This window comes from Orycteropus afer, unplaced genomic scaffold, assembly GCF_000298275.1.
Source record: "Orycteropus afer afer isolate SDZICR_OR568_19922 unplaced genomic scaffold, OryAfe1.0 scaffold00368, whole genome shotgun sequence".
NCBI lineage: Eukaryota > Metazoa > Chordata > Mammalia > Tubulidentata > Orycteropodidae > Orycteropus > Orycteropus afer.
In genome coordinates this window covers 2437094-2462013 of record NW_006921955.1, presented here as the reverse complement: position 1 = coordinate 2462013, position 24920 = coordinate 2437094, and the positions used below count along the sequence as shown (strand labels likewise).

The 24920-nt window shown below is 44.7% G+C and overlaps 1 protein-coding gene across 1 annotated transcript in view; it reads right to left on the bottom strand.

The window, feature by feature from the left end:
- Window positions 1-18938, bottom strand: part of FGD3 (FYVE, RhoGEF and PH domain containing 3) — a 123737-nt gene extending 104799 nt beyond the window's left edge. Inside the window, 6 exon segments of the mRNA XM_042782557.1 lie at window positions 7065-7221; window positions 9912-10048; window positions 10682-10771; window positions 18350-18855; window positions 18858-18893; window positions 18896-18938. Coding sequence (XP_042638491.1) covers window positions 7065-7221; window positions 9912-10048; window positions 10682-10771; window positions 18350-18855; window positions 18858-18893; window positions 18896-18938 — 969 coding nt within the window.
- Window positions 18939-24920: the final 5982 nt, after the last annotated feature.

Sequence of the window (24920 nt, the reverse complement as noted above, 5' to 3'; positions counted from 1 at the left end):
AATATTTGTATCTGAATAAAACTCATCTTTCACAGAAACCATGTTTCATTTTTAACATTCTGGACAGCACAGGACCCCTCAGAGTCTACCCCGAACCCGCAGCAGCCCCCTATCTGCCCTGTGAAGCATATTTACAGCTGGAGAAATGCACTTATGAGCATTAGTTAAAAGGCTTTTTAAAATATTCCTTTTTAAAAACCATTCCTTTTTTTGACAATTGGTGAACTCCCCCAAAATTGGCAGCTCTCAAAAATTCTACATGGCAAATAATACCATAAATAAATTTCTAAATAAAAGATAATTTATAACATATATGACAGACAATGGTTGATATCATTCATGTATAAAAACACTTATTGATCAGTAAGACTAAGACCAACCCACTGTAGCAGATAAAAACAACTGGGGATATAAATGGGAGCTCTGGTGGCTTAATGCCCAAGGCATTTGACTGCTAATCAGAAGGCTGGTGGTTCAAACTCACCAGCCACTCCTCAGAAGAAAGGTTGGGTGATCTACTGCTATAGTGATGCTGCCTTGGAAACCCAAGAAGGGGTTGCTATGAGTTGGATTTGACTTGACGGCAGTGAGTTTGGTTTTTTTTCGGTTCTGGGGATGTAAATAGGCTGAGGTCTGAACTGATCAGGGAAGAGAAGCTGAGATTTTCCAGGACGGGTTTTGACATCACAAATTGGTGTCAGTAAAAGTGAGATCTGATGCAATGATTCCTGATTCAGAGAAACATGGAGTTTTGGAGGAAAAAGGATAAATGGGTGAAGGATGAAAATGATTTCTGGATGGTTACTTCGTTGATATCTCCAGTGGTAGAAATTAAAGAGACGAGTTAGGTTTGGATTTTGGCTAGCCGACAACCTCAGAGCTGTTTCTAAAGGAAAAGAGTATGTTAAAGCAGCAGATAAAGAAGAAGGCTAAATTGATTTCCATAAAAGTAGTGAGGAGAGAGAAGACACACCTGGAATGGCTTCATGAAGTTCAGGAATGTTAATCTAGATGATAATTGACAAGGGGCCAGAGTTTTCCTGGTCCACACCAGCCAGAAACCTAAGACCATACACACATGAATGGGTAAAATGGTCAAGGGGAGGGGGTAAAGTAAAATTAGAAACTGGTAGCATACTGTGTAAGGCACTTGACTGCTAACCAGAACGCTGGCGGTTCAAACCCATCAGCCACTCCTCAGAAGGAAGGTTGGGCAATCTACTTCTGTAGTGATACCCCCACGGAAACCAAGCAGGGGTCGCTATGAGTCAGGTCAGACTTGAGAGCACATAACAACAGTATTTAAACAAGCTTTATGTAAAGAAGTGAAGAGAAATATGAAAACCAAATGTTTTAAAAAATACATTTATGAGATTTAGTTGTTTATCTGAGTATATTATCAGAATGTATTATATTGTGTTTGACTTAAGAAAGGTTTCTCCTACCTCGTGTTGTAAAACAGACCTGAATGTATGAGAATGAATATTGTGTATGGTGAAAAACAGAGTGTATCTCAGTCTTTTATAGGCAATACTTGATTGGATATGCTAAATGAGAATTAAATGAGTAAGGATTGTCCAGGGCCACATTGATTGGTAATTTGCATTAGTCCTCTGTGGTGCTTTAATTAGGGTTTATGCTGAAAACCTGTGAATAAGCAGGAGCTTTGCATTTGAGAGGCTATTACTGTTGGACTTTCAGAAACTGATTAAAGAAGGTAAACAATCTATTGACTTATCAAAGGAATGCCCAGGTGGGGCAACAACTAAAACCCACTGCCATCAAGTTGATTCTGACTCATAATGACTTTGTAGGATAGAGTATGATGGTCCCATAGGGTTTCCAAGTCTGTAAATCTTTGTGGAAGCAGGCTGCCTCATATTTTTCCCACAGAGTGGCAGGTGTGTTCGAACTACCAACCTTGGATTTTACACTGTGCCCCCAGAGCTCCTGATGTGGAGCACAGCCCTTTAGAAATGTGAGGGGTGCAGCAAAGCAGGACATGTTAGTGCTCACCAGAAGAATTTCTTTTCAGGACTGGAAATTAATGGAAGCCGGTGAGTAGACATCCTCGAATGCTTGGTTGAGGTGACTGGGTTCACAAGATTAGTGGAAGTGGGGGAGGTGCAAAGATGGGGTGAGTCTGGGCATGTTCTTCTTACTCTATCTGGAGCACAGAATGCCACTAGTAACTCCAGAAAGCTGTGTTTCCCACAGACTAGACTCTGTTTACTCAGTGATGGATGCAGATGCTCAAAGTTCTGACCAGAACAGAAGATTCTTTTTTTTTTTTTTTTTTTTTTTGTGATTTGGGTTAAAATTTACAGAGCAATTTACAGCAGTTCACATACACTTTGTCTTATGACATTGCCCACGGTTTACCACAATGCAACAGCTCGCCTCCCACTTCCTCCCGAAAGTTACCTCTTCCCTGTGTCTATCCCTCCATGCACTCCTGCCCCCGAGCTGTCTCCCTGTACATATGCAGCCCTTCTTTCTCCCATGATTGTTCTCCCTCTAAGGAGTATATCTACATCAGGTAAATGTTCAACTCATATGCCTGTCTTTTGTTTGGCTGGAAGCCACAGGTATGGGTTCAATTTCAGCCCTGAAGGGAAGTTAGGGGCCATAGTCTCAGTGGTTCCACTAGGCTCTATCGGACCAGAAAACCTGGCCCACCCCCTTTTTTCTCTCCAAATGAATTTGAGTTTTGTTCTACATTGTTCTCCCTCTCTATCCAGGATCTCCTACATAGATCACCTTCCAAGTGGTTGACAGTAGTAGCCAGGCACCATCTAGTTCTTCTGGTCTCATAGTCATATAGGCTGAGGATTGCATGGTGTACCAGTCACTAGGACTGATTGTTTCCATTAATTTTGGCTTTCTTCTTTCTTCTTTGCTCTGGATGAGGAGAGACCCATCATTGCATCTAGATGGCAGCTTGCTAGCTTTTAAGATCCCAGTCACTACTCGCCAAAGTAGGAGGTAGAACAATGTTTTGTGTGGTATGTTATACCAATTGAGCTTGATGTCCCCTGTGACTATGGTTCCTAGACCACAGGTTCAACTACTTGTTCCCTCTGGGTAGCTGGCTGTGACCAAGAAGTGACTACAACCTTGCCCCTTGTCAGCTCTACTATACACCTGGGAATTCAGATCATACAAATACTCCTATAGGACCATTGTCTGCCAACCCTATACATGGTCTTGGGTACACTCCCTGCTTCACAGACATACCTACTAGTTCAGCCTGTCCACCCATCTATCCACCCATATCAGAACAGCAGATTCTTCAGACCAAGGAGTGTGCTTTTCTTCTCAGAGTGCCAGTTTGATAGGCAATTAAAACATTTGCTATCTAAAAGAGGAGGGGGGTGGATGACGAAGGCCTGAAGGGATGGCTTACATGTTTTCACATGTGTGTGTCCACTTTCAGCATGAGCGGGTCAAGGGAGGAGCCTCACTGGATACATTTATCTTTTCCTCACAAAACAGCTCACAAACTACAAGTCTGCTATGGGTCTGGGGAAGAAGGGATGTGGAGGATGCTGATATGACTATATGATTCAACTATGATGATTAAGTTGTAATCATGAACAACTGTAATTGTGAAGGTTGTGGTTGTGAAAACTAATTGTAAAACTGTAGCTGTGCAGATGGAGTACACAGCTGTGCAGTGGACTTTGCCAGATGGAGTACACAGGAATCAGATCAACTACATCTGTGGAAAGAGGCAATGGAGAAGTTCAATGTCTTCAGACAAAACAAGAGCAAGAGCTGACTGTAGAACAGACCATCAACTGCTCATATGCAAGTTCAAGATGAAGTTGAAGACAATTAAAACAAGTCCACGAGAGCCAAAATATTACCTTGATTATATCCTTCCTGAATTTATAGAAAATCTAAAGAATAGATTTGAGGCATTGAATACCAATGACCGAAAACCAGAGGAATTGTGGGATAACATCAAGAACATCATCCATGAAGAAAGCAAAAGGTCATTAAAAAGACAAGAAAGGAAGAAAAGACAAAAATGAATGTCAGAAGGGCCTGTGATACTTGCCCTCGAACAAAGAGTAGCTAAAGTAAATGGAAGAAATGACAAGATAAGAGAACTGAACAGAAGATTTCAAAGAGCAGCTTGAGCAAAGTCAATTATTACAATGAAATGTGTAAAGACATGAAGTTAGAAAACCAAAAGGGAAGAACATGTTCAGCATTTCTCAAGCTGAAAGAACTGAAGAAAAAATTCAAGCCTCAAGTTGTAATACTGAAATATTCTATGGGCAAAATATTGAATGATGCAGGAAACATCAAAAGAAAATGGAAAGAATACACAGAGTCATTGTACCAAAAAGAATTGGTCGATGTTCACCCATTTAAGGAGGTGACATATGATGATCAAGAACGAATGGTATTAAAGGAAGAAGTCAAAGCTGCACTGGAGGAATTGGCAAAAAACAAGTCTCCAGGAATTGATGGAATACCCATTGAGGTGTTTCAACAAATGGATGCTGCGCTGGAGGCGCTCACTCATCTATGCCAAGAGATTTGTAAGACAGCCGCCTGGCCAACTGACTGGAAGAGATCCATATTTATACCCATTCCAAAGAAAGGTGATCCCACAGAATGTGGAAATCATTGAACAATATTATTGATATCACACACAAGTAAAATCTTACTGAAGATAATTCAAAAACGATTGCAGCAGTATATTGACAGATAACTTCCAGAAATGCCAGCTGGATTCAGAAGAGGACAAGGAATAAGGGATATCATTGCTGATGTCAGATAGATCTTGGCTGCAAGCAAAGAATACCAGAAAGATGTTTACTTGTGTTTTATTGACTATGCAAAAGCATTTGATTGTGTGGATCATAACAAATTATGTATAACATTGAGAAGAAGGGGATTCCAGAACACTTAATTGTGCTCATGAGGAACTTGTACGTAGACCAGGAGCTTGTCATTGGAACAGAACAAGGGGATACTGCATGGTTTTAAGTCAGGAAGGGAGTGCATCAGGGTTGTATCCTTTCACCTTATTCAATCTGTATGCTGAGCAAATAATCCTAGAAGCTGGATTATATGAAGAAGAACATGGCATCAGGATTGGAGGAAGAGTCATTAAAACCTGCGATACATAGATGACACAACTTTGCTTGCTGAAAGTGAGGATGACTTGAAACACTTGCTGGTGAAGATTAAAGACTACAGTCTGCAGTATGGATTACACTTAACATAAAGAAAACAAAAATTCTCACAACTGGGCCAATAAGCAGCATCACGATAAATGGAGAAAAGATTGAAGTGGTCAAAGATTTCATATTACTTCGTTCTACAATCAACACCAATGGAAGCAGCAGTCAAGACAACCAACGACATATTGCACTGGGCAAATCTGCAGCAAAGACCTCTTTCAAGTGCTGAAGAGCAAAGATGTCTTCTTGAAGACTAAGGTGTGCCCAACCCAAGCCATGGTATTTTCAATCACCTCATATGCATTTGAGAGCTGGACAATAAGGAAGAACACAGAAGAGTTGATGGTTTTGAGTTGTGGTGTTGGTGAAGAATACTGAAAGTACTGTGAACTGCCAGAAGAATGAACAAATCTGTCCTGGAAGAAGTGCAGCCAGAATGCTCCTTGGAAGCAAGAATGGCCAGACTTCATCTCACCTACTTTGGTCATGTTTTCAGAAAGGACCATTCCCTAGAGAAGGATATCATGCTTGGTAAAGTGGAGGGTCAATGAAAAAGGGGAAGGCCCTCAACAAGATGGATTGACACAGTGGCTACAATGATGGACTCAGGTATAGCAAGGATTGTGAGGCTGGCACAGGACCTGGCAGTGTTTCATTATGATATATATGGGGTCGCTATGAGTTGGAGACATTTTAATGGCACCTGACAACAGCTGTGCAGGTACCTGAAAGGAAAAAGCCAAGACCATATGGAGGCCTGCAGCAGATCAGAGTGACCTTTGCCTGAGAAGAGTTTTTGCTATGGACTGGACTAATTGTTGATGCCTGATTTAGGCTGGGATTGTGACACTGATATCTTTATAGACAAATGTTAAGCATGTGAAAGAACCATGACCAGTGGGCCAGGGGGTGAACTGTGAGATATAGAACCCCTTTAGACACCACAAACAATTTGGCCTTTGATTCTAGTTTCTGAGAGGCAGACCGCTCCTTAGGCTAGTGAGTGGGAATTTACCAGACCAAGAGAGACCACCTGGGTGCTGATTCTGATTAAGCCTCAGAAGATATGATGCAGTGGATCATGGCCATGTGGTGAGGTTGATAAATGGCCTTAGAAGACAGGGTTTAGCATCAAGGCCTCAACAGAGTTTCCTGGGTGGAGAGACTCAACCTCTTTTCGGGAGGGAAGGGAACACCTGGGGACATAGAAGCTCTGAACTGAGACTCCTCCTGAACCTTGCCTTTGTTTTCACAGCCTTTTTCCTTCTAGATTAACAATAACCTTTTTCTTGCATTTTGTGAGTTGTTTCAACAGTTTGTCAAACCTAAGACCTAAAACACAGACAGGGCTGGTGCCCATTGACCTAGGAGATATGCGAGAAATGGCTGCACTGTTCAGCTGGAGACTGAACTAACCAGGGAAGAGAAGCTGAGATTTCCTTGGACTGGTTTGGTATTACAGCTTTGTGCAGAAAAACAAAAAGAAAGGAAAGATCAGTATAACATTTAAAAACATTGCCTGCCACTAGAGACTAAGGCACACTTTGGAATCAGAGACCTTCATTTGAATCAAGTTCTATAAAATAATAACTGATGACAACAGTAGATCATAAAACTTTTTGAGCCACCACTTCCCTCTGTGAGATGAAGGTGACAACTTATGTTTCTGAGAGTTATTGTTAGGATCAAAACCTAAATATGACATCGGTTCACATGCTATATTTCTACTTATATTCTCTATGTTCCAAGTTTTTGATAAATGTCATATTACATTTTCAGAGTGAAAAAAACTTGTTTAAAACTCTCACTGTCATGGCCCTGACAATGTCTGAACCCCTGTTTCCAGGAGGCCCACTTCCCTACCTGGATATTGTAAACAACGTCTTTGAACAGCACCGACCGCTGGGTCCACGTGCCCACCAGCTCCATGGCCCTGTCGAAGTTCTTGACATACTCGCCGTACATCTTGAGAAATGGAGCCAGCTTCTGCAGGATGTCCCCGAGCCGGGGATTCACATCCCTTTTTGGAGAGTCAGAGCAGCAGAGAAACAGCTTGAGATGAGGCATGAGGGGATACTATAATCAATGGACACCAACCTTCCCCAAGAGGTACCCCAGTGGTACAGTGGTTAAGCGCTCAGCTGCAAACCAAAAGGTCAGCAGTTTGAACCTACCAGCTCCTCTGTAGGAGAAAGATGTGCAGGCTGTTTCCATAAAGATTTACAGTCTCAGAAATACTATGGGACAGTTCTACTCTATCATATGAGGTCATCATGAATTGGAATCAATGCAGTGGCAACTGGTTTGATTTGGTTTTTGGTCTTAACCTTCCCTGGGGAGTCACAGACTGTAGCCAAGACACCCCAGATAGGACTCCCAGCTCTGTGTAACAGTGGGCAGAATAATCAACCTCTCTGAAACATAATTTCCTCCCCTATGTAATATGGGGCAGGGGGAAATGTTTGTTCCTGGGAGACAAAATGACAGAGTGTACACAAAACACCTCAGCAATGGCAGGCCCAGAATCACTGCTCAAAAAGGAGGAAAATTTAGCAGAAACAGAGCCACAGCTTTCAGAGAGAATTAATGAAATACGATTCTACTTCTAAATTAGCCAAAAGTAGAAATAGGAACACCCAGCAGAACACTCAGTGCTGGCAGAGTTACAGGAAAAGTAATACTTTGTATTGATATTTTGTATTACTGATAATGAAAACTACCTGTTGCTTTGGAAATAAGTTTCAAGAAATATAAAAACATATTCTTCAATCTTAGAAGTGATGGGAATTTATACTAATGAAATAATCAAGAAGGGAAGGGGAAAAGCCACACACATAAAGCTACCACTGCAGTGTGACCGCAGGTGAGAACCCATGGATATAATTTAAATATCCAAATTTGGCAGCGCTGTGCTGTTATTGTAAAGTAGGGACTGTGAAGAATGCATACACTATGAAAGACACAGCAACACACCTTTAGACGGGGGTGACAATCACATCGCAAAGCGCAGGCCCAGCTAGTGGTGGTGTACCATATAGATACATATACCATACGTAATCTTTGTGGTAAGGAGAAAGAGGCATAAAGATCCTAATTTAAATGGTACATGTCCTCTGCCTACTGTTCTCCCTGAGAAGCATTTGCTTGGGAGAGGAAAGGAGAGAAGGAGGAAGCCTTGATTATTTGCACCTCTGTTTGGCTCTGGCTCTTGAAGCCATAGTCTTAGCCAAGCAGACACTCTGCTCCAAGACTGCCACTGGAACCCTAGTACTCTCAGCACACTTCCACCTCTTAGCATTGACCCCACCTAGCAGCCTCTCAGCTTGGCCACTCAGGTTTATAAGACCCCCGGCCCCCATACCAAACAGTGAAGCTGCAGTCACAGAGCAGCTGCCATTCTTCTGAGTCCAGCTTCCAGTAGAGGTGGGGTGAGTGTTGTGTTTTTAGGCAGGGAAGGAATCTGAATGTAGATGATTGATTGGAAAGGGGGGGGGGCCCACAGGGGAACCGGCTCCTGGGGGAATGCCAGCTCCTGGTCTTTCACAAAAGGAAGACAGAGTGGTGGCAGATCACCATTGAACCTCATGTACAGGGGGTTCACTGCTCTTCCCATCATCCACACAGCTAACCCTATGAACATCAAATCAACCAAGAATGAATAAGAACTGGGTCCTGATCCCTGTCCCACTGGGTGGCACAGGGGTTACTGCATTCTGTCCAATCAGTGAAGGGTCAGCACAGGGTATATAGGCAGAAGGGCTGTTGCTGATCAGCCCCAGAAAATCCTTGAAGGCAGGGAAAATGATGGCAGCCAGTGACTGACAGAAAGGACAGCCTAGGACCTGATGGGCATGACTGCACTAGGGCCTCTCCAGGGCTGACATGGAAGGCTGGCTCCTGCCAGGTGTGGATTTGTCAGTCAGAAGCCTTGTCCAGTTTAGCTTCCACCTTGAGGTCATGCTGTGACTGTCACTGAGGTAAGCCCCTCACCTTCATGTCTCCCTGGCTCCAGGCAGATTGGAGAACAGCTCTTGCCCACATGAAGGGTTCAAGTACCCATGCTTCAGAGAACACATATGCTTCAGACCAGACTGAGGTCTGTGAAGTGGGCAGAAAGTAGAGGAGGCACACAGTGGGGAGGCCTGGCTGATTGAGAGTTGCACCCGTGGCACTGTTGCCAACTGTAACATAGCTGAGCCATCACCCTGTTGAAGGCCCAGAAGCAGCAGAGCTACAGACCATAGGTGCGGCAGGAAGAGACCTTGAGGTGGATGACTGAGAGAAAAAGAAAGTCTCATTCCTACAGGCACAGGTGGAGCACACGCAGGGAGGGAAGGTAAGACAGATCAGCAGCTTCTAGATGTCAAGCTTCCTCTAAATCCATACATCCCAAGTTCGGCATTAACGTTCCTCCCTTTTGCAAATAAATAAATCAAAGCAGGAGACAATGACACTAGTAGGTCACTCAACCAGGAGGGGGATTGGACTGGACCCTGAGTCATGAAGCTGTAGGCTCTGGACATGCCCTTCCCTCTGCCCCAAGTGCCTGTGTGGTATCCATCAGCAGGAGCTCCCAGACTGAGGAACCACCAGCCAGGAGAAAAGCCACTCAGCCACCCACTGTGACAACCCCATGGCCTCACTGCAGACAGCATCTGGACCAGCCTGGGAGATGTGCTTAGTGGGGCTCGGTGTCACACTCACACTTACCATTCCTCAGCGATCCGTGCCTGGAGCTCTGGCAAGAGGAACTGCCAATGGAAGCGATAGATGGAGGAGATATTTGAGAAGATGCCTGTGGTGACCTCTGCAGGGATCCCAGCCTCTGTCAGCCTGGTGTAGAAGACCTGAAGACAAGGAGGCTCATGCTGAACACCTACTGAACTCAGGAGGGGTACTGCCTGGCCATTTTCTCAGGGAGCTGCAGAGTCACTTTCTTCCATTTCACTAAGCCAGTCCAAACACCTTTGGTCTTAGAGCAGGTAGATTCAGGGAAATTCACAGGGGGGAATGGGACAAAGCAGAGGGACTCACCTGTGCATGACCACACTTGGTGGGCAGGAGACCTCCCTTCCACTCACCTGCTTACCTGGGATGGAAAGTACATAGCTTCTTCCTGTGGTTTGTATGACACAAACAGGGGCAGCATACACTGTCAGACCCTGGATTTCCACTTGTGTGTTATTTCCTGTGCTTATAAACCCAGTGCTCCCCACTGTCCCAGCCACTGAGGCAGAATGGTTATCCACTTATCCAGAGACTACCTCTATGCTCAGATACTTTGACTGTCCCCAGGGATGATCCCCAAGGAGAGCCCCAAGTACTGGAAGCAAAAAACAGCATGTCTAAGCCAGACTAAATTTTATGCAAGCCTCAGTGTTAAGTGAGTCACACTCCACTTGTACCCTAGCATGTGATGGAGATAGGTGCCTCCTCTGCACTATGCTCATCCTCATCCCCTGGACAGCTTGGCACTCTACCTGGTCCAACAGGTGCAGTCGCTTCACATAGGCCTCCTCTGTGTGCAGGAGCTCTTGGGCAATGTTAAACAGCTGCTGGGGCTTGGAGCACTGGGGAAAGAAGAGAGCCACCTCACCTGGGGAATATGAAAGGTGGCAGCACAGACCAGGAACTGCCAGGTTCTGGGGCCATGGGGCAGAAAAGGTTGTTGGGGCCCAGTTGGTGTCTTCAGTTTTCACAGATGGGATTTCAAGGGCCATCTCCAGGAAGGCACACAGTTTCTGCCAAGCACAGAGCAGGCGTAGCAAAGCAGACACGATGCTGACCGCATATGCTCTGGCTGCAGGGCAGCACAGCAACTGCGTTAGAGCACAGCAGAGTAGGGGACATGTGGCACTAAGTCTTTGTCAAAACCCATTAGACTGTACACCACAGAGAAAACCCCTATGTGAACTATGGATTCTAGTTAAGGATAACGTATCAATACTGGTTAATCTAAGGAGCTCTGTTGGTATAATGGTGAAGGAATTTGGCTGCTGACCAAAAAGGTTGGTGGTTCAAACCTACAGCTGCTCAGTGGAAGAAAGGTGAGGCAGTCTGATTCTATAAAGATTTACAGTCTTGGAAACCCAATTGGGGTTACTATGAGTCAGAATCAACTCGATGGCAGTGATTTTGGTTTGTTTTTTTATTGTAACAAATGTACCACGGAAAGTAACATGTTAACAATAGAATGTTATTATTGTTAGGTGCCGTGGAGTCGTTTCCGACTCATAGTGACCCCATGCACAGCAGAACGAAACACTGCCCAATCTCGCACCAGCTCCATGATACCTGCTATACTTGAGCCCATCATTGCAGCCACCGTGTCAATCCATCTCGCTGAAGGCCTCCCCCTCTTTCATCAACCCTCCATCCTACCAAGCATGACATCCTTTTCTAGGGAATGGTCCCTTCTAACAGCATGACCAAAATAGGTGAGACGAAGTCTGGCCATTCTCACTTCCAAGGAGCATTTTAGGTGCACTTCCTCCAGGACAGATCTGTTAGTTCTTTTAGCAGTCCATGGTACTTTCAGCATTCTTCACCAGCACCACAACTCAAAAGCATCAACTCTTCTTCGGTCTTCCTTATTCATTGTCCAGCTCTCACATGCATACGAGGCGATTGGAAATATCATGGCCTGTGTCAGGCACACCTTAGTCCTCAAGGAGACAACCTTGCTCCTCAGCACTTGAAACAGTTCCTTTGTGGTTGACTTTCCCAATGCTACACAATGTCTAATGTCCTGGCTGCTGCTTCCATTGGCATCGATTGTAGAACCAAGCAATGTGAATTCTTTGACAACCTCAATCTTTTCTCCATTTATTGTGATGCTGCTCATTGGTCCAGTTGTGAGGATTTTTGTTTTCTTTATATTGAGACGTAATCCATACTGCAGACTGTATTCTTCAACTTTCATCAGTAAGTGCCTCACTTTCAGCAAGCAAAGTTATATCGTCTGCTTATCTCTGGTTGTTAATGATTCTTCCTCCAATCTTGATGCCATGTTTTTCTTCATATAGTCTAGCTTCTCGGATTATTTGCTCAGCATATAGATTGAATAAGTGTGGGGAAGGGATACAACCCTGATTCACTCCTTTCTTGATTTTAAACCATGTAGTGTTCCCTTGTTCCGTTCAAATGACAGCCTCCTGGTCAAGGTACAGGTTCCTCATGAGTATAATCAAGTGTTTGAGAATTCCCATTCTTCTCAAAGTTATCCATAATAAATAATATAATATAGAATAGTCAATAACCGTGTATATTAATTAGTGGCAAAACTGTGCAGAGGGGAGAGGGTATATGGGAGCTCTCTGTACTTTCTGTACAACTTTTCTGTAAACCTAAAACTCCTCTAAAAATACTCTACTAAAAAACCAAAGAACACTGCAACAAAAGATGGTCTTTCCAGGTCCGTTGTGATTGAGATGAAAAGCACAATGAAGTAACCAAGAAACAGATGGGCTCCCCTCTCTGGGGCTAGAGCTAGGCTTTCCTGCTTCCCTTTGAATCTGGATTTCCTATCTCTCCTCTGCAGAACCCCATTCCCTGTGCAATCCAGGGAAACAGGTATCTTCATTTCGCCTAAAAAAGCTAAGACATAAACCCATAAATCACCATGAAAATAGGACAGAGAAAATCACCACCAAAATAAGACAGAGAAAAAAAAACATCCAATCGTTAGAAGTCCTTCCACCACTCTAAACCCTTTTCTGCTGAGTTCCCCCAAGGCTCCTGCCTCCTGCTGCCTCCGATCCTTTTACTAGTAGGGGTGCTTGGCTGCCAAAGTGAACAAGTAGAACTGACCAGGGAGGTTTTGGAAAGCTGCGCTGGAGACACCTAGCAGTTGGCATAGCTCTCAGCTAGACTGTCCATGGATTGCCCTGGAAAGGTGAGGGCATGGAAGGTGTTTGGTGGGGCCCTACATGTGGCTTCTTTTAAAATACCTTCCTGCACAGTGGTTCTGTGAAGTTTAGGTGGCGTAGTACCTGAGGCATATGACTGCTAACCAGAAGGCTGGCGGTTCAAACTCACCAGCCACTCCTCAGAAGGAAGATTGAGCAATCTACTTCTGTAGAAACACCTCCTCAGAAACCCAAGGAGAGATCACTATGATTCGGAAATGGCAGTGAATCGGCAGTGAGTTTTTTTAAAGCAGACTAGAGCAGGAGTCAGCAAGCTTTTTTCTGTAAAGAGTCAGATAGATTTTTTTAGGCATTGCAGGCCATATGGTCTCTGTTGCAACAACTCAGCTCTGACATTCATTCATGAAAGTAGCCATAGACAAAATGTAAAGAAAAGATGTGGCTATGTTCTGATGAAACCTTACAAAAATTGCAGGGAGCTAGATTTGGCCCATGGCCATTTGCCAACCTATGGGCAAAAGTGCTGGTTTTGCATCTCTTGCTGTGCACCAGAATCAATTAGGAAAATAAAACACCTGGAGGGGCAGGACTCCCTCTAGAGAGTCCTTGCAAGGATGTCTATGGTGATCCTGATGCCTGTCAAAGCTCCTGGGTAACTTTGACACCTAGCATGGACTAAGAGCTATCACCCTCACTGATGGCAAGGTACACTATTTTGACCTTAGATTATTCTGGCCTTCTGAGATAATCCCCTCACTACATCTGGTTCATTCACTATAGCATCTATCTGGCCTTGGTGGCCCTTCAGTTTGAGACCCTCATTCTATATGCAGGCATATTTTTGTGTAGTAATAAGTGTGCCCTAGACCTTAACTCTGTATTCTTATATTTTTATTTAACACTCATTAGCAAATTTTTCTCCATATTTCTACTAGATGAAACAGAGCAGTGGAGCCAATAGGAACTGGGTCCCCTCTCTGATTCTGATACTCACTCTTTGTGACCTAGGTCAGGTGGCTCATTCCCTCGAGTGCATTTATCAGTTCTTTTGAATGAAGATATTGCTATTTGGACACAGAGAAACTTTGATTTCCAGGCAAGGTGCAGAGCTTCAGGTAAAAGGCTTCTAGACACAATATCCCACATCTATCTTCACTTTGTTACTTCCAAGGAAGTGGAGCTTAGGCCTGTTCTGCCACCCAGACAGTGTAAATGTGTGTGACCATTTACATATAACTCTGCTGTGCCTTGAGAATGAGCAAGCTCTACCTATCCAAATCCAATTCCATCTTCCTCTGTCCCAAATCCAACTCCACCTTCCCCTTCCTTTAGTGAGGTACCCTAAGCTCCTCTCTCTTTGGTCTCCCACATTGCAAACCCTTGACATAGTCAACTTCGTCATACTACAGGCTTGTCCTGGAAGTCTTGTACTGCCTAGGCTAGACAGAACCTCTGAGGACCCAGGAAGCAGCCCCAACACCCATCCTCCTTCCCTCCAAAACTGCTCCTGTGTTCTTCTTCCCTTGAGGACCCTAGACCCTCCCCCGCCTCCTGAGTGTCCATCACAATAGTAGTCCATTTTGAGTCCTCCCTCTTTCCTTTTGACACCCTCCCCATTGGTTGAGGTGGTCCATGGATCTGCCTTGGAAATAAAGACTGCTGGCTCTCTGTGTCCAAGTACCATACCTACTGTCCAAGCTTCCTCATTCCCTACCCAGCCACCCTCAGACCAGCCACAGTAAGCCTGAAGACGTCTACTCAGACCACTCCATGGCACCCTACCTGGCACAAGCCCATGTTCCTGACATTCCAGCTGCCTCATGATCCCAGCACTGCTACCCATTCCTCTCTGCCTCTCCCTGCCACCTCTTGTTGTGACAGTCAGCTCTTGTCACCCCTCCCTCCAGCAAGGGGTGCCTGGTCCTGCAGGATTCATGTGTATCCCCACTCTTTCCCTTAGGCCCCCAGGTACTTCAGCAACATTGTCTGTCCCCTAGTGGCCTGCCCAGAACTTTGGCCTATGTCCAGCTCCTGTGAGACTGCTGATGGCTGAGAACACTCCAGGTCTGTGCCTCACTTTCATCATCTCCACAACAGCCTTCTTCAAAGAGCAGGTATAAGAACTGAAGAATGACCTGGGAAGCCTGCTGCCTCCAGACAGGAGGGGCCCAGCAAAGTCTCCCTTAAAAAACAGTTTTAGTCAAGGAGTAAACTGGAGGGAGAGAGTGAGGAAAGGCGGGGGGGGGGGGGCGCAGTGCAGTTAAGAACAGTGGACTGCAGGGCAGGGCTGGGCATTGTGCAGGCAGGCAGAAATGGGGCAGCAGGGAGAGCCCACAGCTGGCTGCCTACTATCCTGCCACTAGATGGCAGCACCACCACATGGACCAGAGCATTCCTGCTGGACATACAAAATGAAACTGGGGGCCCTGTCCCACATCTCTTGGTGGAAAAAATTTTTGTCTGGGGTTTGCATTCTTCAGCCTATTCAAGCCTGAATAAGCCTGATTACTCCATGCACTTGTGCTGGTGAGCTAAGGCCAGAACCCTTGGCACAGCTCATTCCTTCCTTCAAAGGGCTTGGTTACGTGGTGACATTATACTAGGCAAAGACTGCCAAGTTTGAGGAGTTCCCATCAGAGGAAGGAGGGAGGTAGTTAGGGGAAAGGTGCTTGCATTGGGGAAAAGCAAGTGTCAGCCTGAGCCTTTGGTGGGCCTCACTGCCCAGGATGACTCACAGGGTTGGGGATGGCAAACAGTGGGGAAGGTGCCCTCTGAGAGACAGGAAGGGCAAAACCAAGGGAACAGAGGAAAGTACAATTAACATGTGACCAACCAAAAGGTCTGGGACCCAGAAGTCCAGCCAGCAGACCTGGGAGGGGCCAGGGAAACAAAACAAAACAGTAGCCTAACACTGTGGTTGGTGGGTTCCAACTCTTGGTAACCGCAAGTTGTTTCAGAGTAGAGCTGTGCTCCATAGGGTTTTCAATGGCTGCAATGGTATGGAAACAGATTGCCAGGGCTTTCGTCCAGGTGCCACCGGGTGGGTCCTTAGTGTCAAGCTTTCAGTTAGCAGTTGAGTACAAACTGTTTGTTCTACCCAGGGACCTGGAAGAGCTGAGGAGATATGGGGAGTTGGGGTGAGTAGACATCTTTGCCAGAGAAAGAGGTGGGGAAGAACCATGAGGAAAAAAAGGCCTTCAATCGAGAACATCACTTGACCCCTCTGGGCCTCCATTTCTCTGTCAGTGACCTACCTGGCATTCCTGGTACAGTTACTGCAGTTTACCCAGGAGAGAAATTAAAAATCCCAGGAAGCTAAGTCTGATTTGGTCTCAATTTTATTACTTAAACTTGAAAGGCAGTCCCAATCAATGAATCAATCAATAAACCACATGAGAGAATTCAGCTGAGATTCTGCCGAGAAAGGAGTATTTTTAGGGAAGGGGCCCAACCCCTCCATGTCTGTCTCCACATCGGCCTGGCCCAGTGCCTCAGTGTTGCTGTCCCTATGTGCTGTGTTGGCCCCAGACCACCTACAGGGCCAGGAGGTATGCTGCCTGAAGTGTTTCCTGAATGTCCTCTCCTTTCCTTGATGACATTTTAGCTCACCACATTGAGGTATAATGCCTTACAGTGAGCACACAACTGTCACCACCCATGTTGTTGTTGTTATGTGCCGTAGAGTTGGACCAGACTCATAGCGACCCCTCCTGGGTTTCCGAGGCAGTATCACTACGGAAGTACATTGCCCCATCTTCCTTCCAAGGTCACCACCCATATACCAAACCAAAATCCAAAACCAAACCCACTGCCATTGAGTGAATTCTGACTTGTAGTGACCCCCATTAGGTTTCCAAGGCTGTAAATCTTTATGGAAGCAGATTGACTCATCTTCCTTCTGTGGAGCAGCTGGTGGGTTTGAACCACCAACCTTCTGGTTAGCAGCCAAATGCTTTACCCACTCCACCACCAGAGCTCCTTTCTCTCCCACACATACCAATAAAATGCAACCACTGCCATGGAGTCAGATCCAACTCACAATGACCCCTCCTTGGGTTTCTGAGGTGGTATCACTATGGAAGTAGATTGCCCAACCTTCCTTCCAGGGAGTGGCTGGTGGGTTTGAACTGACAGACTTCTGGTTAGCAGTCAAATGCCTTAGGTATTATGCTACCAGAGCTCCCTCCCACATATACCAGGACGCTTCATTTTACTTGGCAAGTAAAGGTAGCTCAGCATCCTGGGCTCAGGCACATTGTCTCATCCTGGGATGTGTGGTGGATGGTGCTCTCACCAGCACCATGCAATGGAGAAGATGGTCAGAACATCTCCCCACCAGGGACAAGGTGTCACCTTTTGCCCTACAGACAGGAAGTGTGGGATAGAGCCTGTATGGGCAGGTGGGGGCAGAGCTGGGTCTGCATTTCTACCAACACCAAGGTGACATTGAGGTCAGAGTTCTAGTGGCACAACTTTGAGAAGCCATGGGGGTTGGCTTGTGGCAGCCCAACACCCTAGGCTGCCTTGCATCCACCAGGCTGGGCTCCTAACACCTATCACCTAGGAGCCAGCAGGCTGACCTCAACCACTTGTGGACTCCCAGGGGTATCCTCCCCATCCTCAGAGGTTTCTTTAAACTGGGCATGTGTTTTCTTTCACTGTCCCCATGGATCTCAGCACAGCACCTGAGCTTGAAAAGTACTAAAGAACAAACTTCCCCTTGAGGAGTATTTTGGGGAAGGCACTAGACTACGTATGGCTCCAGTTCACACTGATGCACCTGCTGCAGCAGGCATTTTGCTGCTCACCAGTGTGTGACTCCAGGCAAGTTCTAACCTCTCCCTGCCTGAATCTCTACATTTATAAAATAGGGTGATACAAGCACTCCTTTCTTGGTGGGGTTTTGCAAGTGCTCCATGTACTCATGCACTCAGAGCCCTCACCAAGGGCTATGGCTGCATCACAGCTACCAGTGAGACTGCACTATCATAACCATCCCAGGACTCTAGACTATTTTATCCACTTTGCAGATGTTGAGATTGACACTCAGGGAAGTAAGTCATTGGCCATGTCCCTAAAGGTTGGCCTGGCCCCTAGGCACATAGGTACCCCACCACCACCAATAGGGCCTTTTCTTGCAAGCCTGACAGCAAGGAGCTTCTCAAGTGGGCTGTGGTTGCATAAGCATGAGAAGAGAGTAACACACTCTGAGTTACACTTACCACAGTCACTGATCACTCCTCCAAGGAGAAACTGGGGTAAAGGACCGTGAGGCCTTACCTTGGCTGTTCCCATGTCCATGCCACCTGTCTGGAGGACAGTTTCTGGGTTAGATCCTTCACTGCTACCCTTGTCCATGTCACTGGTGGTGTCCTGTGGGGCATCCTGCGAGTCTGTCTCTGGGTGGAGCCCCAACATGACAGGGCTCTGGCTGGCCTTGCTCCCTTCCTTGCAGGGAAAGCTCTCGCTGGCCACACTGCAGGATGGGCTGTCGATCCCGCTGTCCCGGTTAGGGATTTTGCCACTGCTGCTCTGCTCATCTATGGTGCCTGTGTCCAGGAGGCCATCTCCAGTCCCTGCAGCCTGGATGCCAGGACTCTTGACAGCAAGGTCCCTGCAGACAGGAAGTTCTTGGAGCTTCCTGAGGTCTGTGAGCTGTGGCTCCATGGGCTGGAGTTCCCTGGTCTTAGCTTTTTCCTGAGAGGAGCTGCCAGGCCCAGTGTCCAGCACCCCTAGGGCAGCAACAGGTTCTGGGGAGATTGAGGAGCCCACACTTGACTCCATCCAAAAGCTGAGTTTGTCAGGCCCTGTGGATGGCTGACCAGGGGTTCCTGTGGAGAGAAAGAACTTGCTTAAGTTCTGCAGGCATTAGCTGAATGTGAGCAGGGCCCTGTGGGCTCCCAAGTGAAGGAAGGTGGTTCACTGGGGGCTTTCCAGGGAATATCTACATCAAGGAGACAGCCTGGGGCTGGGAGGCCATAGCATGTTTCCAGATGACATATCTGAACACTTGGGTGAGATTCAGTGGAATCCTTTCAGAAGATCACAAACAAAATATTTTATTTTGAAAATAAGTTTCTTCTACATTAGAAAAGAAATCCTGTAGTGTGAAACTATCTCCTGTTTAATAAGTTTAAATAACCTGCACAAAATAATAAATAACATGAATACAATGATTTCTGTTTATAAAGTAGTTTCGTATCCACTATTTCTTTGTGTTAATCCTCAGGACAATCCTACGATTTACCTATGAGGTAAAATATTGATACCATGTTCATCACAATCATCATACTATCACCATCACCATCATTACCATAATCATCATCACCACCATCATCATCCTCATCATCATCATTGTTATAATCACAATCACCACCACCACCATTATTATTATTATTATTATCATCACTATTGCAGTGTCAACGAGGAGCTCTGGTGGTATAGTGGCTAAAGCCATAAGGTCAGGGATTCAAACCCACCAGCTGCTCCACAGAAGGAACACTGGGTGATCTACTTCCATAAAGATTTACAGCCTTGGGAACCCAATGGGGATCGCTGTGAGTCAGAAATAACTCAAAGGCAGTGAGTTGTTCTTCTTCTTATTATTATTATTATTGCAGTGTCAAAACACCCTCACTGACTTTATTATCCTTCTTGTTACCCCTGTTCACCCAAAGACAGAGACCAAAATTTTTCCTCCAAATCCCAAGGATTTCTCCTCCCTGGACAAACTGAAGCTACTTTACACTTCCACCTGAAAGTCTTCTCGGAGGGAAAGACAAAGTGTTAATTCTAAGTGTACAGGGCATTTCACAGAACTTCAACTGAGGATTAAAAGGTATGAATGGACCAGAATGGACATTCATTGAAATGTCCCTCTTGAACCCACAGTGCAGCTGCAGAGGAGGATAAGGAACAAATCATTCTAAAGCATACAGACAATAACTTACTCATAAATGACAGGTTACCTGGCACCTTTGAACATTCCAATGGGGTTACTCCCTGTAGGCCACAGGTTCCTGAGGGTCTTGGGTTGGCTGGCAGAAGTTGTTGTGAGGCTGGAGGGATTAGTTGAAAATCTCTTAAGAAAGGAGATTTGAAGTGGAGTGGTTTAGGAGGTACTAGAATGAAAACCCATCCCTTCCAAATGGTATTTAGATTCTAGTGGGAGAGAGTAAAAGTTCTGTGTGACTACCAGTGGTAGCAAACTGAGGGGAACCATCCCAAGAGCAAGTCCTTTCTGGCTAACGCAGACATAGAAGTTCCAAGGTGGAAACAGTACAGCTGTTTCCTTGGCCCCCAGATGGACACAGCCCTGTGAAGGGCAGGGCAGGCAGCCATAGCAGTACACTCACAGAGATACATACTTTAAACATTCACATGCACTTACAGTAACTCACATTCTCACTCATGCAAAGCACAGTGATCCTGTGCAATGGAAAAGAAATGAGGTGAACCCTAGCTGACTTGCTGAAGACACTCCAGGCTATGGAGCAGAGAAGGGGAACAGGTAGAGCTCAGTGAACTCCTTGAGGTGAGGAGAAAAAGCTGAGAGTCCAGGAAGAGCAAGGAGGTAGAGTTCACAGGACAGAGTGCTGAGAGTAGAGAGCTCCACAGAGACAACTCAAAAGAAAGGATTTAGCTGAGTATTTTGCTGAGATCTCGTTGGAATATGTGTGTGAGGAAACTACCTAGGGTCAAGGAAAGAATCACCCAAGAAGAATAGAGAAAACAGTAACGGTAACTTTCATAGGGTCAGGAATAGTGCCTGTTCCTGAGGCAGAGTGAAAAATTTCATCACAGGGCCACTGAGTAGAGTACTCAGAAGGTTCTTGGCTCAGCAGTGGGTAACTGTTAACCCTACAGTGAGCATTGCTCTGGTTTTACCTAACCAATCTTAAAAGCAAGACCCAAAGAGATCAAATTGCTTCCAAATAGCTAAACTGTAGCCCTAATCAAAGTCCAAGGATATATATACAATAATAATAATAAAAAAAAAAAATCCCACTTCCATTGTCATCCAGTTGATTCTGACTCAAGCTGACCCTACAGGACAGAGTAGAACTGCCCCATAGAGTCTCCAAGGCTGTAAATCTTTATAGAAGCAGACAGCCTCATTTTTCTCCCTCTGAATGATTGGTAGATTCAACTGTTGACTTTTTTGGTTAGCAACCCAATGCTTTAACCACGGTGCCATAAAATTCCTTAGAAATATAAAATATCCAGAATCCAACAAGGTAAAATTTGCATCCAATTGAAAGTTGTCTGGCATACAAAGATGCAGGAATATACAACCCATATTAATGAGTGAAGTGATTAGTTGAAATTGACCCAAAACTGACACTGGTATTAGAGTTAGGGGGGAAAATGTAGGGAAAGAACATTAAAAGTTATTATATCTGTAATCTATTATGTTCAAAAGTTAAGCAGAGACATGGAAGATATAAAATGATTCAAATCAAATCTCTGGAGATGAAAATACAACATGTGAGATAAAAAATACACTGGAAGAGATTAAGGCAGATTAGACATTGTAGATGAAAATATTAATGAAATAGAAGAGTCATTAATAAAAACTATCTAAAATAAAATACAGAGAGAGAGAAGAGCATTAGTCAGAAGTTGGGAAACTCAAACAACATAATATATGTGTAATGAGAGACCCCCAATAAGAAATAAGTGAGAAAAATGTTTGAGGAACTAATAGCCAGAGTTTTTCCAGATTTGGTGAAAATTATAAATTCACAAATCTAAGAATCTCAACGAACACCAAGCACAATAAATATTTGTAGTTAAAAATGTTCCCACATAGAAAATCCAGGTTTAGATGGTTTCACTGGTGAATTCGACCCAACATTATTTGTTGTTGCTGTTAGGTGCCGTAGAGTTGGCTACAACTCATAGCAACCCTATGTACAATCAAACGAAACACTGCTCAGTAGTGTACCATCCTCACAACCTTTGCTATGTTTGAACCCATCATTGCAGCCACTGTGCTGCAATCCATCTTATTGAGGATCTTTCCCTTTTCTGCTGACTCTCTGCTTTACCAAGCGTGATATCCTTCTCCAGGAACTGGTTCTAACAACATAACTAAAGTAGGTGAGACAAAGTCTGGCCATTCTCACATCTAAGGAACACTCTGACTGTATTTCTTCCAAGGCAGATTTGTTTGTTCTTCTGGTAGTTCATGGTATTTTCAATATTCTTTGACAACACTACAGATCAAATGCATCAATTCTTCTTCAGTCTTCCTTATCCATTGTCCAGCTTTGACGTGCATATAAGGCTATTGAAAATACCATGGCATGGGTTAAAAAAAAACTCACTGCCATCAAGTTGGATCCGACTCATTGCGACCCCTTCTTGGGTTTGAACCGCCAGCCTTCTGGTAGTCAAATGCCTTAGGCACTATGCCGCACCTTAGTCTTCAGAATAACATCTTAAATAGGTCTTAAAAGATCTGCCCAGTGCAATATGTTGTCTGATTTCTTGACTGCTGCTTCCATGGATATTGATTATGGATCCAAGTAAAATGAAATCCTTAACAACTTCAATTTTTTTCTCCATTTATTGTAATGTTGTTTATTGGTCCAGTTGTGAGTATTTTTATTTTCTTTATGTTGAAGTGTAATCTACAGAGAACTCTTTGATTTTTGTCACTAAGTGCATCAAGTCATCTTCACTTTCAGCAAGCAAGGTTGTGTCATCTTTATATCACATGTTGTTAATGAGTTTTCCTCCAATCCTGATGCTGTGTTCTTCATGTAGTCCAACTTCCTGGATTATTTGCTCAGCATACAGATTGAATAAGCTTTGTGAAAAGACACAACCCTGATGCTCATCATTCCTGATTTGAAACCATGCAGTATCCCCCTGTTCTGTTCAAACAACTGTCTGTTGGCAGTTGTACAGTTTCCTCATGAACACAATTAAATATTCTGGAATTTCCATTCTTCACAATGTTATTCATAATTTGTTATGATCCACACAGACAATGTCTTTTGCATAATCAATAAAACACAGGTAAACATCTTCCTAGTATTCTTTGTTTTCAGCCAAGATCAATCTGACATCAGCAATGACATCACATCCCTTGTTTCACACTCTTCTTTTTCCCATCCTTTGCACATCCCACATTTAAGGAAGAAATATACAAATCTTTTCAGGAAATTGAAAATGAGAGAATACTTCTCAATAGTATGGATTAGTGCCAAGGGAAAGAAGTCAGACAAAAAAAAGAGCAATTACCATACTTATGGTAGTTCTTTAAAATGCTTCTTTAAAAATGCAAAGTAATCTATAGTGCTCATAAGCAGATCAGTGGTTGCCTGGATTGCCTGGAGAGGGATTTTGGGAGGGGCAGGAGTAAGGGATTGCAAAGGGGCCCAAAGAAACTCAAGTTGATATATATGTTCATTATCTTGATTGTGGTGATGGTTTTATGGATATAGATGTGTGTCCAAACTTATTAAATTGTTTTAAAAATGTACAGTTTATACCTGTCTATTACATTTTAATAAAGCTATTTTTAAAAAATCCTACCTCAGCCCATGTGCCAACTTAGTGAGTTGCTTACATTCCCTGAGGGTCCTTTCCCTTAATAGGAAAGGAGTGATGGCGCCTATAGTGATGATTGGTGTTCAGAAGGCTCTCTGCCAGGGATGACTCAGGCTGTGTCAGGGTTGTCTTCATCTGGAGGAGGATACACTGTGGTCTGTGATGGTTCTTGAAATGATGACCATCTCTTCTCCAAAGGGCTTTTGTGAAGAGTATGGTGTCAGACAAGCCAGGCTGTAAAAATGGCTTTTTATGGGAGGTGTCTGACTTCTAACTTCACAAGGGGAAGAAGGATCAAGATCAACAGCCCAAAGCTGATTCTTATGAGGTGGAGGTCACACATGCCACCACCCTTCAACCTTCTTACCAAGGTGTGCTGTACACCTTAGCATGCTGGCCCCAAACTGGGAAATAATGTCCTGTTTCAGAAATCAGGAAGGTCTAGGGTGCCTGTCATGTTAAGATGGAAGGACAGGGTGAGAGAGCTGCACCCCAGGACTTAAGGTGCCTTCACTTGAAGCCAAAGGACCTAGAAGCTAAACCACTTACCTCAGGGTTTCCATGTGGGAAGTGTACTGGCTGCTTTTGGCCTGGCCTGGGGAATCAATGAGGATGTGGCCTGTGGGGAACATTGTGATGGGTTTAGACAGTTGACAGCCACATGCTTCATGATTGGGGTGGGGGTCAGCAGGACATTGGTGTGGGGCTAGAGCATGGGGAGATGGAGATGGGTCAGTGTGGCACCTTTCTCATTCTCAGGCATCCAATCAGATGCTTGCAAATAAACCACACTCTTACCCTTAAAATTACTTTTACTTTTTTTTTGAAACCCTAAGTAAGGAGAAATTTAGGTGTTATAAGAAAACACAAAAGAAGTAAAAATTATTCATAGTTTTAAAACTGAAACACTTATGGATGTGGGTTTGCAGCAGGTGCTTGGAGGACATTGTCAATAATTTCTGGCTGTGCTATGGCTTCTGTTAGGGAAATGGCATTTACTTTGACCCCAACATCCAGCAAGAGCCCATTATGTTCTCCAGAGTTCATTTCAAGAAGGTCTCAGCAGACTTTCCATGAATTTGTGCCAAGGGGTACCCACTCTGGACTGTCATGGACACTATGACTCAAGAGCATCTGGAACTCCTTGCCCTCCAACTCCATCACATTATGCATCCATCTCCAGAGTCCCACTTTGATAGTTGAAGATGTGTCAACTTGGCTGGACTCCAGTTGTGAGTGGTGGTTCCCATGATGGATCACATGACTGAGTTCTGAGCAGCTGGTTTGCCCA